Genomic DNA, 15,984 nt, shown 5'->3' with positions numbered 1-15,984 from the left:
ATAATAAGATTTGATGTCTTCGAATATATATTCTTTAATTTTGGAAGTAAAATTCTGTTCTATTTTTATATAAAATATTTAATCCACACTCTTCTTGAATTTCTTTTTGTAAATGAAAGAAAAAAAATGGAAAAAGCAGCTGATGTCTTGCTATATATAGACTTGTGAAAAACTATTTTCCCTTTGCAAAAATCTACATATTTAAAATGTTATTTTTACAAGAATTTGCAAATTTCATTCAGAGCAAAACTTTGTCGTTTCTAATAACAAACATGGTCTTTCTCACGAACATGGGGAAATTGTGACAATTTTCATCCAGGTGGAAATTTGCCATTTTCACAGAGAAATTTCCCCATGTCTGTTGTGACACATCTTACTCAGCCCACAAAACTGATATGAATTCGTTAGAACAGAGACTAATAAAGTATGTTTCAAGACCTATAGATTAAACGCCTGCTTCCTTTTCAGTTTCAAAATAGTAAATAATAGACTTCACAGCAACATTCTGTATCAGTGGAGTTACCTTCATGATCTCTGCCGTAATAGAACTTGCAAAAATGGAGAATGTATCCAAGATGATAGAATCAATATTTCTTTTCTTCGTTTTGTACAACCATGTCGTAGTAAATTCCCATCTAGTGTGCAGCCCTTTATGCTGTTGATGCATTTTAATTGGCCAGACTTTTTTTGCACCATCACCCCTTCTAAATTAAATTTAAAATACAAATTTGAAAAGAAAAATGTAACTTGCATGGACTCAGTGGCTGTTGTATTAATATTTTATAGTTTATAAGGAATATTTATATAAAACATAATAATATACTAATATTTTAGTTTATAAGGAAAGATTTATCACAGGGCCCTGAGCCCACTGATTCAGAATCTTAATTTGATTCTTCAAGTGTAGCCACCGTAAAAATACACAGGTGATCCAGAACAGGGAGATCATAAACATGACATAAATATGCCACTTTTACCTAACCTTTCCCAGTGTGTAGCTAAGTGGACATCCTGTGTGATTAATATTGATTCGACTGACTTTCTGTGTCTCTAATGTTTGTTGTTCTTTTATGAAGAGGAAACTCCAAGTACCATTACTATGGGATTCGCGTCAAGCCAGATTCCCCTCTGAATCGTCTGCAGGAAGACATGCAGTATATGGCTATGAGGCAGCAGCCCATGCAACAGAAACAAAGGTAGACTCTGGAATGTTCCCTGACCTGTCCAAGCTACGCATAGCTTTAGATGTACGGTCTCCTTTTCTCTAGAGCTAATACCTCAGTGTGCAAAAATGTGGCTATTGTCAGCATGCATTTTAAAAATCACCATGAACAGTTCTCAAATATGATTTAGTAGAATTTCATCTCCTCTGTTTTCCAAATCTTTTTAAAATTACTTATCAGACAACCCACTGGGCCCCTTGTAAGTTAAATGTGACACCCCAAACCACGCAGCCGAGGAAACCCAACCCAATACAACACGTAAGGCGCATACCCAAGCAAATGCCACTGGGGAAACTGGTTTCGGTGTTGGTGAGTTCCTTTCTTGCTGTTGGCAACCTCCCTCAGTCACTCTTCTTAACATGGTAGGAGCAGTGGCACCAAGTTCAAGACTTCTTACGTCTTCTTTGAATCCAGCTTTCGTGGATGGATGGATAGATGAATGTATGGATGGAATCATAGATCTCAGAATTAAAAATAACCTCGGTCTAGTCTGGCCCCTCAGCTTGGTGACAACCAGAGCCTTAATAGCTCTGTTTTTCAGGGAAGTCCCAGAGACGTTAAATAATTTACTCAAGCCCACAGTGCTGTGACCTAGTCCAGGGCCTTCAAGTCTCATGTGACTTATGTCACAGTCTGGAGTAAGTAAAATGAACAGTCTCTTCCTTTTTACCAGTATAGCTCAGCCATTATAGTATTTATAATTATTCTTTTCAATTGAGCATGCAGAATTAAGTAGGGGAAAGCAGGCCTGTACACAGGTCATCAGATGGCCTGCCTCAGTCTGCTGAATTTATTGGTCTGGGATGATTAGCTGGGCCCCTTCCCCAGCCATACTAGCTTAGTCGGAAGCATTCGCTCTAGTCCCTGCCGGAGAAAGAATCTGTCACTCAGTGGTCCTTCCTTTCCTTAGTCAGCAAGCATGCTAGACCGCTGTGTGCCCAGGGAAGAAACAGTCTCTAACTTGGAGGAGTTAAGAAATTAGAAGGAGAGGTACGGGAACCTTTTTTTCTTAAGGAATGCAGGGTGAGAAGTGCTGAAGTAAAGCTTTGATCCAGGAATGAGTGAAATACAGAGGAATTTTCATCTAACCCCAGGAGGACTGAGAAGTGTCCTAGAGAAAGTGCTGTTTGGGGTGGGGGGTGTCTCAGAGGGATCGGGAAGACGGACTCACGCAAGCAAGAGCTCTGGGGAGTATAAAGTCCAGGATGTCCTTGATAAGTACTATGTGATTTAGTGAGGCTGACCTGGCAGGGGCAGAACTGAGGAGAAGGTTGAGTGGTTCAGGAGGAGATGAAATTTAAAACTTCCTTTGGACCTTACCTTGGGGGACTCGGTGGTATGTGTGGCCAGTAACTTTGGTCTTTGCATGCAGCATGGCTTTGAAGCTGTGTAAGGCTTTGGAGCAAAACAATGGGACTTGCAGATTTTTTTTTTTAGAGAGATTTATTAGGGACAAGACTATATTTCATGGGAGCAGACTGGAGGTAAGAGGCTCGTTAAGTGGTTTAACGCGATCGAAATTTCTGGTGCTAGTGTTCTAGACTGAAGAGTCCTTCCATTCAGGATTGACTGTTACATGGTGATCTCTAGGGTTTCAGATTTTGGAATCACAGGTTCTCGACCTTCTTTGTTGAATTGCTAATTTCTGGGGTTTTTTGAGGTATAGTCAGTAAACTATATTAAAAGGTCTTGGAGAAATACAATAAATTGAGTCAGAACACTCCCTCATACGGAGGTGGAGTTCGTGTGAATTGTCCTAAATGGTTATCGTCCCGGGTTATGATGATCTTGTTCACCTATTAGCAGCGACACTTAGTGCCTTTTGTCTCTGGTGCGTCCTCTGCTGTGAGGCATCGCAGCACTGCACAGCGGAGCCGATGGGGAGGTCAAGATCAGAACAAGTTGGTCCAGAAAGAACATATTCAAACCTAAATATTGAACAAAAACTTGATCAGTTGCTTTTAAGATAGCTTGAAGATTACCTCTCCCTGTGATTTACCTGCGAAGAATCAAGCAAGTGCTCATGGAAATGGGAGCCTTCAAGGAATGTTCATTGTTTTTTTTTTTTTTTTTTTTAAAAAAAAGCCCATGGGGCGCCTGGGTGGCTCAGTCCGTTAAGCATCTGCCTTCATCTCAGGTCATGATCCCAGGGTCCTGGGATCGAGCCCTGCCTTGGGCTCTCTGCTCAGTGGGGAGTCAGTCTGCTTCTCCCTCTCCCAGCCACCTCTGCTTGTGTTCCTCTCTCACTGTGTCTCTCTCTGTCAAATAAATAAGATCTTAAAAAAAAAAAAAAAAGCCTGGGTCAGGGAAGAAAGACCTGGGGCTTAAAAAGGCCTCCTTATGAAACAGAGTCCAGAGCTCTAAAGGTTAACAAGCCATGAACACTCTGCCCAACTTTAGTTCCTTACAGTGTTTGCTTTCTTGTGAAATAAGTATGTGAGAGAACCAAAGACGTACAGTTGACCCGTGAGCAACAAGGTATCAGGGGCACTGACCCCACCACATGTCCATAATCTGGCCTTAACTTCTGACTCCCCAGAAAAACTTCACTACTAATAGTTTAATGTTGACCAGGAGCCTTACCGATAATAGAAAGTCGATTCCCATGTGTTTTGTATGTTATATGCACTATATGGTATATTCTTACCATAAAGTCAGCTGGAAAAAGAAAATGTTACTAAAAAAAAAAAGTCAGGAAAATACATTTACAGTATGTATTTATTGAAAAAATGCCGTGTGTGACTGTGTGGATCTGCACAGTTCAAACATGTGTTGTTCAAGGGCGGTGGTACTGAAATTTTCTTTGTTTTTAATGAGACAAGTTTTGGATTGTGAATAGTTGCTCTTGGAATGGTGTCTTGATCACTGACTGCCCTGTTAGTGTTGTCAACCTCACAGACCCCTCACTTGGACTAGCAGGACGGAGGGAGGGTTCTGTTTTCTCTCTGAAGGAGTCTATCAACTGGCCATGTTCTTAGCCGTTCAGTGAAGCCTGTTTTCCCATTGTGCAAGAAGACTTGGACAGAAGAGGGAGAGTTTCTCTCTCTAAGTCTGGATGTCGGGGTTAAGAGTATTTGTTGAAAAAAACCAGTGAAAAAGAAAAGTATTATATCGTTTGTCTTATGGCTTATAAAACTCAAACGACTCTACTGAATATATTCAATTTCACATAAGAAGAGCCTGCCGTTCTTGTTAAAATATAAGTCATGTGAAAGGTTTAAAATATTTTGTAGCAGCTACTTGTATCTAATATTTTAGAATATTCAGATTATCTCAACGCCTCGAGCATTAATGTATTCATGTACATGTGTACATCTTCCGAAGTATAAATTTACATGTTTTATGTGTTCTTACGGAATGAAAATTCAAGTATATGTAGTGATCATTTGATCAAATAGAAGTGAAGTTTTACAGCTCAGTTTGCACATTTTTCTGTGACGTTGGGAGTCACAGTATTTGGAGAAGTACTGATGATTGTTGTTCTGTATATCTTTATAATTATTAGAGCCCCTTTACTTTCGGTATCTCATCTGAAGATTTGATAGGGTAGTAGAGGAAATTTCCACTTGTCTCCTCATCCGAATCCCAGCAACATCACCATATGGGGCATAGCCACAAGTCTGGAAATAAATGGAAACAGCTTCTGATCGAAAAAACGGATGTCACAGAGCCCGTAGTATAGCTTGATTGGAAAGATGAAGCCATCCTCAAGTCATGTACCTAGACTAAAGGAGCAGATGAGAGCCCACTTGATTCATGGGCAATCGTGGGGTAGAAGAGCTGGCAAGAGGAAATGTAAGTGACAAGGTGAGAAGGGTCTTCTGTTTGCTTTTGGGTTAATCAACACAGAAGTATGTGCACATTCAGTGGAAGGACAAGTAGACCCAGGTGCTCCAGTAGTTTTGAGCATCATCAGTAAGCCACTGGAGTGTAGTCCAACACAGTGTAATAACTTTGGCTTATTGATGACAGTAGAGGTGATCAAAAAGACGTAAAGTATCCTGGGTTTTAAAAAAACAAAAAAGGAGAATGTATAATTTTTTAAAATACCTTCTGTTGAACATATTTCACATGAAAATAACTTCTGCACGTAAATGTCTTCTCTAGTTTCAAGGAAACTCACTCATCGATAATTTGCATGCCCTTATTTAGGCAATAAATAAATCCGGTTACTATAGAGAAAAAGGAGACCAGGCCTTCTCAGGTCTACAGACCAAGTAAGAAGGTTTGCTGCAGTGTGTTTTTCACATTTGAAAGAAGAGTTGAAAGAGAGTGTTGGCGTACGTGTTTGAGTTATTCCTCCAGATCCTCGTAGCGGAAGTGCTAGAGTGGAGCCAAGCGCTTTGACAGTGTGCTGGGCTGTGTCTGGTCCCAGTAGCCGGTCTCAGAATATTAAGGTGCATTTATCATTCCTCCAGCAAACACCCGACCGCCAGCAGTTGCATATAGAAAATGTCCATGCCATCTAAAAGAGATGGAATCCTAGAGTCGTACACTCTGACAGCTGGAAGGAAGAGATTCCCCCAGTCCAGTCCATCCTCCTGATGAGAAAACGGAACTCCCTCAGGGTACCTTATCCACAATCCTGTAACAAGGGAAGAACCCAGTCCTCTTGTCTTTGTTCTTACAAGAATGCCCCCTTTAAAGAGGGAAGATAAGCCAAACAGGAACATACACATGTAATAAATTTGTGCATATGAAATAAAGGGAAAAATCACACTTCAGTGAGTATGTCCCAAGTAGTGGGGACAGGTGTCACCTCCTGCCTCTTTGACTCTTCATAGGAAATGGCTCTGTGAAAGCAGGAAGCGTTGAGGTCCAGAGAGGAGAGAGAGTCCAGTTGGAAACACAGTAGGGCTGCCTTTGCTTTGATGTAGACAGATATGGAAGCACGCGTGTCTCCAAGGAGTCAGGGAGGACATGAACCCTTGTCTGTAGAAGACCTTCCCCAAGGGGCGCCCCAGTGGCCCAGTCGATCAGGAGTCTACTCTTGGTTTCAGCTCTGGGCAAGATCTCAGGGTCGTGAGAGCCCTGTGTGGGGCTCCCCGCTTGGGAGGAAATCTTTCTGAGAGTCTCCCTCTCCTTCTACCCCTCCCCCCGGTCATATACATTCTCTCTCATTCTCTCTCTCTCTCAAATAAATAATTAAATCTTCTAAGAGAAAAACACAAGACTTTCCTTAATATAGACTTCCCAGGCTTAGTGGAAAGTACCGCATAATTAAGACTGGGAAATCTTAAATTTCCCAGTAGACTGCTCTGGCATTTCTGCAGTGTGTGTGACTGAAGTTCACTGAACCTTGGTTTCTCCATCTCAAAATGGACATTGATTCATAGTAGACTACCTCACAGATTGTTCTTGCGTTCAGGTGGGAAGGAGTATATCAAGGTGGTTGTTTTTTTGTTTTGTTTTGTTTTTTAATAATTGGAAACATTCAAGTGTTAGGTAAATTGTTATCATTAATATTGTTATACTGTGTGCTCTAGAGAACAGTATTTATTTCTTTAAGGCTGTTTCAGAGATGAATGAACTCTAGCAGTTAGGCAACTTCTGACTTCTGTTCCTTTACACCTCCCGGCAAGTGGTTTTCAGCTTTGATTGATGCTAACAGTTTACCCTTCCTCTCCTGGGCCGGGAATCTCAGGAGGTCACTGCCGAGCTAAGCATCTAGGGCTGGTCGGTTGCTCTAGGGCAGCTGAGGTCAGGAGTCATCGGTGGGAAGATGATCACATGCCTGCACCTTTGGCTTTTGGAAACAAATAAGGAATCTTGGCACTGAATCTAACGTGCACTGTGCCCCTGCAGTGGTCCCCGATGTAAAGATAGTTTCCACTAAAGATCAGAGAATCAAAATTAATCACGATTCAGTAACTATTAACTATAGTAATTCGTGTAAAGTTTGTTAATGGTAACAGTCACCATTTACCCTCTTGATAAACGTTTATTGAACATTTTAAATGTCCTTCAATAAGCAGTTTCTATGCAAGATCTCACTTGGCAATTACATGGACTATTTACTGATAAGGAAATGAAGGCCCATTTAATTTTGCTGTATACGAGAAGCTCTCTAATTTGTTTTTCCTTAGACAGAGCCCCAGGTTGTTCTCTTTTGTGGCTCTTGCCCTCTTGGCATCAAGTGGAGTCAGGTTGTTATTTTTCAAAGAAAAGACGTAGGAAGGGCATCCCTGTAGAAATGGTTTAACAGGAAGGGCCAGCTGTAGATCAAAGAAGTGTCGTGCGTATTTGTAGCAAGACTCCACGAGTTCGACATACGAATCCCAAGTTGCCTTTGTGGTGAGGACCCCTTGAAAGTCACGAGAAGAGACTAGCGTCTGCCTCTCGTCTGCCTCTTTCAACAATACATCGCCAGCACCAAGCACCTTGTCAGCGCTCTGTAGATATTTGTTAAGTGAATGAATGAGCTCCACCTTTTCTGTCAGCAAACAGCGTCAGCCTCCTCCTTTCCCTGCCTCTCGCGTTTTCTGCTAAAACTGCTGCCATTAAGACAACTACCCCCTCTGAATTTAATGTTTCCCTCCTCTCCTTGCCCAATTATAGACGTAGAGCTAATGAGGAGTCAAGTACTTCAAGAGCCACCAATAAGGACTGAAGAGATGGGGTGACTGTCATTCACCAGCAGGGTTGACGTTTGAAGTCATTTAGACACAGACACCCTTAGTGTGACATCAAGCAGGCGGTTCACACGCTGAAAGAAAGATGCTCCCAGCATTCGGTATTTTCCTCTGATCTCTTCATTTTTTTGCCTGGCTTCAGACCTCCAGTCGCCTCAAGATCTTCTGGGACAGTTGGTCCAAATTGAATCTCAAGGTTCCAATAGAAAATTTTAGCCTCTTGCCCTGGTGAGGAGCTCAGTGTGGAGACTGGTTCATACTGATCAAATGATTGTGTACTTTCTAGAACGATAAAAGACTCATGTGGCCGACGCAATTGAGATGTTGCTTGGGGCCCATGCATTTTTCACCTGCTTCAAGAGGGACTTTCCCAAATGTCTCATTTAGTCTGTTGACAATCGTGATACCACTAAATACGAGAGTCAATATAATCGAGCTCATAGAAGGCATTCTTTGCCTCTTGTTGGATTCCTTCAACGTCTGTACATGTGAAATTCTTGACAGAATTAGATGCAGTTTTACAGTAGAGTTCCAGCTGTCCAAGTTCTAAATAACAGCTACCGCTAACCCCATGGGGGAAGATTCCTAACAATTTTCCGTGTTTTCTGTGTTAGTGACAGGTTTCATGCGTACACGCCGCTATTAAAGCATTAGACTTTCTTTGATTTCTTAATCATTAACAACTTCAGCTCGGATTGCCCATGGAGCTGCAAGCTGTTAAAATGATCATTTGCCTCTTGCTAATTTGGAAACCAAGAGCTGTTTCTTCATTTGATGAAGCACAGGTCTTTCTCAGAGCGTGTGCGGCTCAGGAGCACTGAGGAGCTGCTGTCAGAAAACCTCGTCTAAAATTACTGGATTTGTAAAATAAATGGGACGAAGAGAGAAGATACTCGTGTATACTAAAAAGTTCAGTTCTTTAAGGGATTCATCAAGGAACTTTTTTTGGTAGGAAGTGTCTCTGGCTTTTATAGTTTCATGTTTAAATGGTACTTTATGAAGAGAGCAGAGAGGCAGGAGGTCTGAAAGCTGTTTCATTGCTCAAAGGTCAGTTGGAATTCAACCGGGGTTAACATAATGTTGAATGCTCAGATGAGTCAACAAAATATAAGAAACATCCTGGAACATTTCTGTTACTACACAGCCTTTTCGAAACCATGCCTCTGCCATGTTTTCCCTATAGTAAATGCTCAATAAATATTTGTTCGATCAATTTGATAGATGCTATGATCAATTGGTGGTAGGATAAAATGAAATCTGTTCCCCTGAGGATGCTTTCATTCATTTATTAGTCACTCAGTGATACTTATTTATATTCCAAATGTAGTTTATTGGGAACAAATTAAAAATTGAGGACTCAGTTTATTAAAAAAGTGACTTTTCTTTGATGTGATGGTTGTACTTGCACAACATTGGACTGAAGGAACTTATTTTGGGGCCAACAGGCTCCCATGGACTAGTTCTGGGCAGGCTACTCAAATATCTGGGAGGCTTGTGAAGGTCTTGTGAAGCCCCGTGTTAAAAATTTTGCTGGGTAGGCCTAGGGTGAGCCTAGCATTTGAGCTTTCTGAAAAGCTACCCAGTCACTGATATACATTTAGGTTTCAGGATCTAAGGTCTGATGATATCATCTTTAACTGTTTCTTCTAAGGAGAATTAGTTACCACAGATGCTGTTCAACCTATTTGTAATGTGGCTCTTCTTGACCTCCTGTGAAACTTTCCCTCGGGGAAGACCCAATTCTGAGGTGATGATAGTGATTAGGATGTTTTCCTTAGACAGAGCTTCAGGTAAATAACCATCCAGCTTCCCTCTATCCAGCGTTTCTGATTTCCAGGGATTCTAAGGACCAACCCCATGTCAGGCAATACACTGAGGATACGCCCCTATGTGACTTGCCACTGAAGACAAAACAGGAAATGCAAAAGTCTGCATTACTGGGGAGCTCTATCAGAGGTTCACAGGAATACTGCTCTTGTATATGAGCCATATTCCGCCCTTCCTGATTTCATTATGGCCCACACTGCCCCCAGACTTGGCCCTCAACCTTTCTCTGAAGAGATATAGCAGAAGGTTCTAGCTTACAGAGGTCCTACTGACAAGGCAAACAAAGTGTATCTGTTCATGCTACTGTTCGCCCTACTACTGTGGCGTTCAAATAAATCCACTCATTTCTCCGTTCTGACTGTATTTTCTTTCCTTTTCTTTTTTCCTTTCCTTTCCTTTTCTCTTTTTTCCTTTCCTTCTTCCTTTCCTTTTCCTTTAACTTTACCTTTCCCTATAAGATTTGTTCTTGTGTACTGACAGACCTGCACAATTTCTCTAGAATTGACCAACTTCCGTTTTATCTACAAGCTAATCTTGATGTATTTTCTGTCTGTATAATATATGTACCTCTTCCCCATACATGTAATATATGTACCGCTTCCCACTCAATATCATTACTATTAATTATAACGTGTTCTGATTTTGAGTGCTTATTAAAAATATCATATTTCTTTCCCTTAGGAATTTCCTCTGTCTTCATCTTTCTGAGGAAGCAGATAATTTTGCTTACGAGCTGCAGGCTTGCTAAGTGCTGTGTGCGAGTAGATTGTGGGAGAGCAGCTGTCCTCCGAAAACTTACGTTCTGAAAGGAATAGACATCATTTCCTTTTATGGCTAAATTTTACTTGTCCTCGACATTTCTGCTTAGGAGGTGTGTGTGGTGTACTAGATGCTGTGTGGGACCAAGGAAGCTTGATAAAACAAAGTCTCATAATTACCCTGTAATCCCGTATTAAAATTGAATGGAATTTAAGTCTATAAGATATCTTCTTCCATTTTCCCTTCTGCAGTGTCAAGAATTGAAATCCTTTTAACCATTTCTGTTAGTTAATACTAACATTTAACTTAACTCCATTAAGTTAAATGAGGAGACATGTTTAAACAGTTTTAGCCTGTTCTATTGGTGGTATAAAATTTCATAGCTGAAAAAAGAGGGCTAATATCAGATGAAGCCTGGAATGGGTCAGTGAGGGTGAGGAACTTCCTCAGGGATAAAATCATTCAGGGCTTCTAGAACAGAATGGTTGGCAACTGCTTCCCCACATGAGTACTCAAAGTACTTGCCTCACCGAGTCTTCTTTGGTTCTCTGGGATGATTTTTGAAGGAGGAAAAAAATTTAAAAATTCAATTTTTCATCAGTGACACTTGTAGCACAGGATGGTACTAACTCTTCTGTCATCGTTTGGTGTGGCCCCTGTGGAAAAGTCCTTTCAGATTCCCCCCCCCCCCCCCATTAAATTAAAGGATAGGTTTGAGTTGTTCCGTGTCCTTAGAGAAATAACAATCCACATTTGGGTGGCAAGGGGCCATCACCGAGATGATAACACAGATGACGTGTGTTGTGCTCTTTTTCTCACCCTGTTCACCTTCTGACTTTATGTTTGCTTTCCGGAGTTCTCTGTGGGATCTGTCACAGAAGCAGTGAATGTAAATGTCGTTATGAGGGACGGCAGCTTTTCTTGGAAGTTGTGTTTATCCACGTTCTAATGAACAACATTCAAGATGGAGTCGTTTCCGAACGCAGACCGCGCAGTGGTTTGCACGATGTCTCACCAGGTCCATCCGTTTCGTATCTCTTGTCAGAGTGCAGGTGCCTTTGGGCGTGCCCTGCTCATGTGTCAGGAACATTGTTATTCTTGGTAACTTCATATCACGGATGCGGTTGACTTGTGGTATTAGTGTTAGAGTCAAGTGTCTGGGCAGAGAGAATATTAGGTGGTCTTATTTATAAGTATAATGAGAAACGGGGAGAAGATGAGAAAATAAACAAAGCGAATAGTATCTCGAGGTCCTAAGCTTACTGTAGATTTTAATCATTTCTTACGTTCATCTGTCTTTTTTTTCTAAATTTCTAACATGAAGGAAAATACATGAAATCTTAGAAAAATTCTTCTTATTTCGTATTCACTCATCTTAGGACACTTGCCCAGGCTTTTTTTCATATGTGCTGTTTCTCTCTCAAGCAGACTTTCCTTCTTGCCTGTGCTGCTGAAGCCTGTCTTCTCCATCTTAGCAGGAAAGTTCATGAGTTTGTATGACTTGGACTTAAAGATAAATGCGTGACTATAGCGGACGTGGATTCTTTTTTTTAAAAAATGTGGTAACCTAGGTTTATAGGTGGATTCTTGCATGTACTTCTCTGCTAGCTGATGCGTATGGTCTTTGTATTTGCAGGCGAGGTTAGGGGTCAATGGAAATGACTGTGTTGAGATGCATGGAAGGCTTTAGGAAGTATGAAAAAGAGTGTGGTAGAGTTTGTATGCTGAATCGCATATGAGAGATATTAATTAATTGAAAGCCGTTCATTAACATTTCTCAGGCCCCTGCTCCTAGGTCTTATTTCAGATAAAAGTCCCAGTGTAGTTAAAATGTTTTCCCTTGACCCACTGGCCACTAAAAATTATGTTCACACCGCGTGTCATCATGGGCATTGTAGCTACCCCATCCGAAGAAATACCTTCGTAACTCCTTTGTTCTTAGACACATTTCTGAATTTTCAAAAATTGGTCCCCTTCCCCAATCCCTCTCCCCTTTTTCTTTACACAACTGAAAAAATTTCTTCATTCTAACTTTTTGAGACTATCAAGGAAAAAAAAAAATCCTCCAATGATCATGGGACGTTAAAGAAGATTGAGTAAAATCAAATGCCTCAGGAGTTATGTGTAGTGCGACAAAACAAGGAATAATTGTATTTGTTTGTTTTTCCCCATCTAATATTTTTAGGTACAAGCCTATGCAGAAGGTGGATGGGGTTGCAGATGGTTTCACAGGAAGTGGTCAACAGACCGGCACATCTGTTGAACAAACTGTAATAGCCCAAAGTCAACATCATCAGCAGTTTTTAGGTATGTCAAGGTGTAACGCATAGTATGGTTGCTATTAAGATGTTGAAAACAAGAGAACAACAGTAATGTTTTCTCCAAGTGCTGTGTCTATTACAGATGTGAGCCGCACAGAAACATCTGTGTGTGTGCTGAAACTCTGCCTATCATGGGATAGTTCTAGACCATTTCTGTTTCTTCATGTTCACTAGAGCTTCTTTCAAAAATTATCAAGCCATGTAGGACTTCTAAATGCATAGGAGTTAAAGCCTCATAGCTATGAAATTGTCTTGAGGAATTTGTATTAATTGGGCTTTCATGATCAAAGTTGTGTTTACTTTCAGTACCCAACTTCAGGGGCCCCCAAGAATTCTCCTTTCCTATGTATAAAGTTGCAAATGTGTGGTCTCAGGTTAGAAAAAAAAGAAGTTCCTATAAACTTTAAAAAAGCTATTCTTTTAAACTGAGCACAATATATCCTATTTTTGTAATTCCGTAGATGGTTTATGTGTTGCTTTTCATTTAAAGAGTGGGGAAGTAGAACTTGAACATTCTGCTTATTGTGGTCATAGCTACCAGTGCAAGGGTTGGCACTGCAATCGACAGCTTTTCTAGAGATGAACATGCGTAGATTCCGTACAACAGATCAAGATAAATAGAAGCCACCAAAGAGTGCACAAGTGTCTAGGTTGCGTGTGTGTTTGTCTGTGTGCCCCTTCTGACAAACAGCCAAAAAGGACGCTCAAGTCAAAATAGCTACTGAAGTTGAAAACATGATGGCAGCCCTTCCCAAACTGGAGACCTCCCCGGACACTCTTGAAAGCTTCGAACTCTCAAAAGAGGGTTTTAATTTTGTTTTCTAATCCTGTATTTTTATTTCAATTCAAATCTGTAAAGAAATAATAAACACGTATTCTGGGTTATCTAGAAGAGGAGAACGATTACTGTTGTGCGGTTTTAGTTCACACATTTGTATTTGAATTTATGATAAAGCAGGCAGGCACCAAAGTGTCCTGATATCCGAGCCCACGAGAAAAGAACAGGGAGAGACTTACTATGTAGATTACACAAATTCTGTAATGCATCCCAAGGGAAGGCTAAATGGTGTCCCGTGCTCTGTGTGGAGGAAGGTTCCACAGCTCGTTTGAATACAGAAGAGTAATAGGGGAACCCGCCACCAGGAAGTACCTGTTGGTAGAGGCCTGCTGAGTTCAGAAGATCTGGGCTGCGGCGGTCAATGCCACATTCATGCTGCAAGAGGTAATTCAGTCACAGGACAGCCGCAGCATCCGTCCTGTCAAATTCATGTTGTTACGTTTCGTGTGATTTTTGTAGTTCTATTTGGGTTCATTCTGTAGCTTTTTGGCTTACGATGATACAGGAAGTATGAGCATAATGAGTGTAAAGCCAGGTTTATTTTTTTATTAATTCTTAAGTAACATAATAATAAAATAACTAAAATCAATACTGGCCAGCTTGAGATATTTTCCTTTCAACTGGGGTCCTGTGTTGAGAGACATTATGGTATGTTATTTCCAGTATAACAGTAGTGAAATCACATTTAGTTCCTCCACAATTTTCACATTCCTCCTCTATTCTTTTATACCGATGATGTTGCTACATTTTTGTTTGAAGAATACTACTATGAAAAGTTCTTAATCGTTGGACTCTGGCCTTCACATTTGTTTTTTTTTTTTCCTTTCTTAGTCTATCTTAAATTTCTCCTCATTAATCTGTAATTGCCACAATCCACAATAGTTTGTTTGTTTTTTTTTTTTTCCCTGTTGTGTTGTCATGGCAACAGATGCATCTCGAGCACTTCCAGAGTTTGGAGAAGTTGAAATCTCTTCTCTGCCAGATGGTACTACCTTTGAGGATATCAAGTCACTGCAGAGTCTTTATCGAGAGCACTGTGAGGTAAGTTTTCTCAAACACAGTAGGAATGCACGCTAAGTTTGGCCAGACAGCTTGCTAAAACAAAATAATCCAACTTATCCCTAAAGGACAGGGGAAGTTGGTTCATAAGTCATAAGTCAGAAGTTCTTCAGACTGAAGAACTGAGGGCTGTGGGAAAGGGAGAATGCATTTTACTGCCCATCTTCTTAGCATCTCCTAATCAGAATCCTTGGACGCGGCAATTCCATTTTAGGTACATACCCTAGAAAATATGGGTGAATATAAGTGAACTTGTTGCATTATTGTTTTTAGTGCAAAAGATTGGTTGTAGCTTCCACATCTAAAAGGCAGCTGAGTAAATAAAACATCGTACAGTCTGTAGAGTACTATGCAGCCATTAAAAATAACAGACCCTTGTAGATATACTCCTGCGGACTGAGTTCCAGAGTTCTAGGGTTTATTTTTAAGGGAAAAGTAAGATGTAAAGCAGCATGTGTCGTATACTATCTTTCGAGTGAAAAAAAACATGTATAGAAATCTCCAGCAGAAAGAACAAAATGTTCAGTGTGTTAATGGTAGTTGCCTTTGTGATGGAGACTGGATGAGTGGGAGTCAGTGGAAGAGAATTAATTTCCCAAGATCCCTTTTAACCTTTTGAATTTTACACCATTAACTGTGTATTTCTGTCCAAAATATTTTCTGAAAAAAAAAAAAAAAATATATATATATATATATATATATATATATTTTCTGGAGGGCTGCCTTGCTGGGTCAGAAGAGCATGCGACTTTTGACCCCGGGGTCATGAATTCAAGCCCCAGGTTGTGAGTGGAGATGACCTCAATAAATAAGTAATCTTTTAAAAAGAGGGAAAAGAAAAAGATACATCCTAGAAATGTTTAATGGAGCATTTTAGATGTTATTGAGGTTATTGAGGGATTATGGAGGCTCTAGTTCTGTTTTGTTTTTGTGGTTAATTAAAGTTTCTCTGGGTGTTTCCCATCTCTGCTTCTACTTCTTTTTCTGAGTATTCCCCACTGGAACTGGCTCATCGCCTCCAAGAGGTGACCCCTCTCCAAGCCAGCCTTTTAATACACCTGCAGCGCCCCTGGTGGAAAGGGCAGAACAGATTGCAACAAAGGCTTCTCCTTTTGAAAGAGGAGTCTGTTTAGAATTTAAGTACCTTTATTCCAGGGCTATTTGTGATCTGCTTAGAGGTAAAAGGTACTCCTTGGGGTTTCACGGGCAGTCGTCCTGCCTGCTGACAATGCAGTATGCAGTGGAACATCTCCGCTCAGAGAATTCACAGATTTTTTTTTTTCCCCACTCCAGAAATACACACTGCTTGAGTGCATCAGAGTGCT

General features: G+C 40.7%; 1 protein-coding gene across 12 annotated transcripts in view; it reads left to right on the top strand.

Annotated features, from left to right (window-relative positions):
• Window positions 1-15,984, top strand: part of RFX3 (regulatory factor X3) — a 285,682-nt gene that overhangs the window by 216,694 nt on the left and 53,004 nt on the right. For all 12 annotated transcript variants that reach the window (XM_032308681.1, XM_032308683.1, XM_032308674.1 and 9 more), the window contains 3 exons: window positions 1,077-1,196; window positions 12,627-12,748; window positions 14,529-14,641. In XM_032308681.1, coding sequence (XP_032164572.1) covers window positions 1,077-1,196; window positions 12,627-12,748; window positions 14,529-14,641 — 355 coding nt within the window. The remainder of the gene's footprint in view (window positions 1-1,076; window positions 1,197-12,626; window positions 12,749-14,528; window positions 14,642-15,984) is intronic.

The sequence above is a fragment of the Mustela erminea genome, chromosome 12 (genome assembly GCF_009829155.1).
Source record: "Mustela erminea isolate mMusErm1 chromosome 12, mMusErm1.Pri, whole genome shotgun sequence".
In the NCBI taxonomy this organism is placed as follows: domain Eukaryota; kingdom Metazoa; phylum Chordata; class Mammalia; order Carnivora; family Mustelidae; genus Mustela; species Mustela erminea.
Note: the sequence above shows the minus strand (reverse complement) of the source record. Positions and strands in the feature narration are given on the sequence as shown.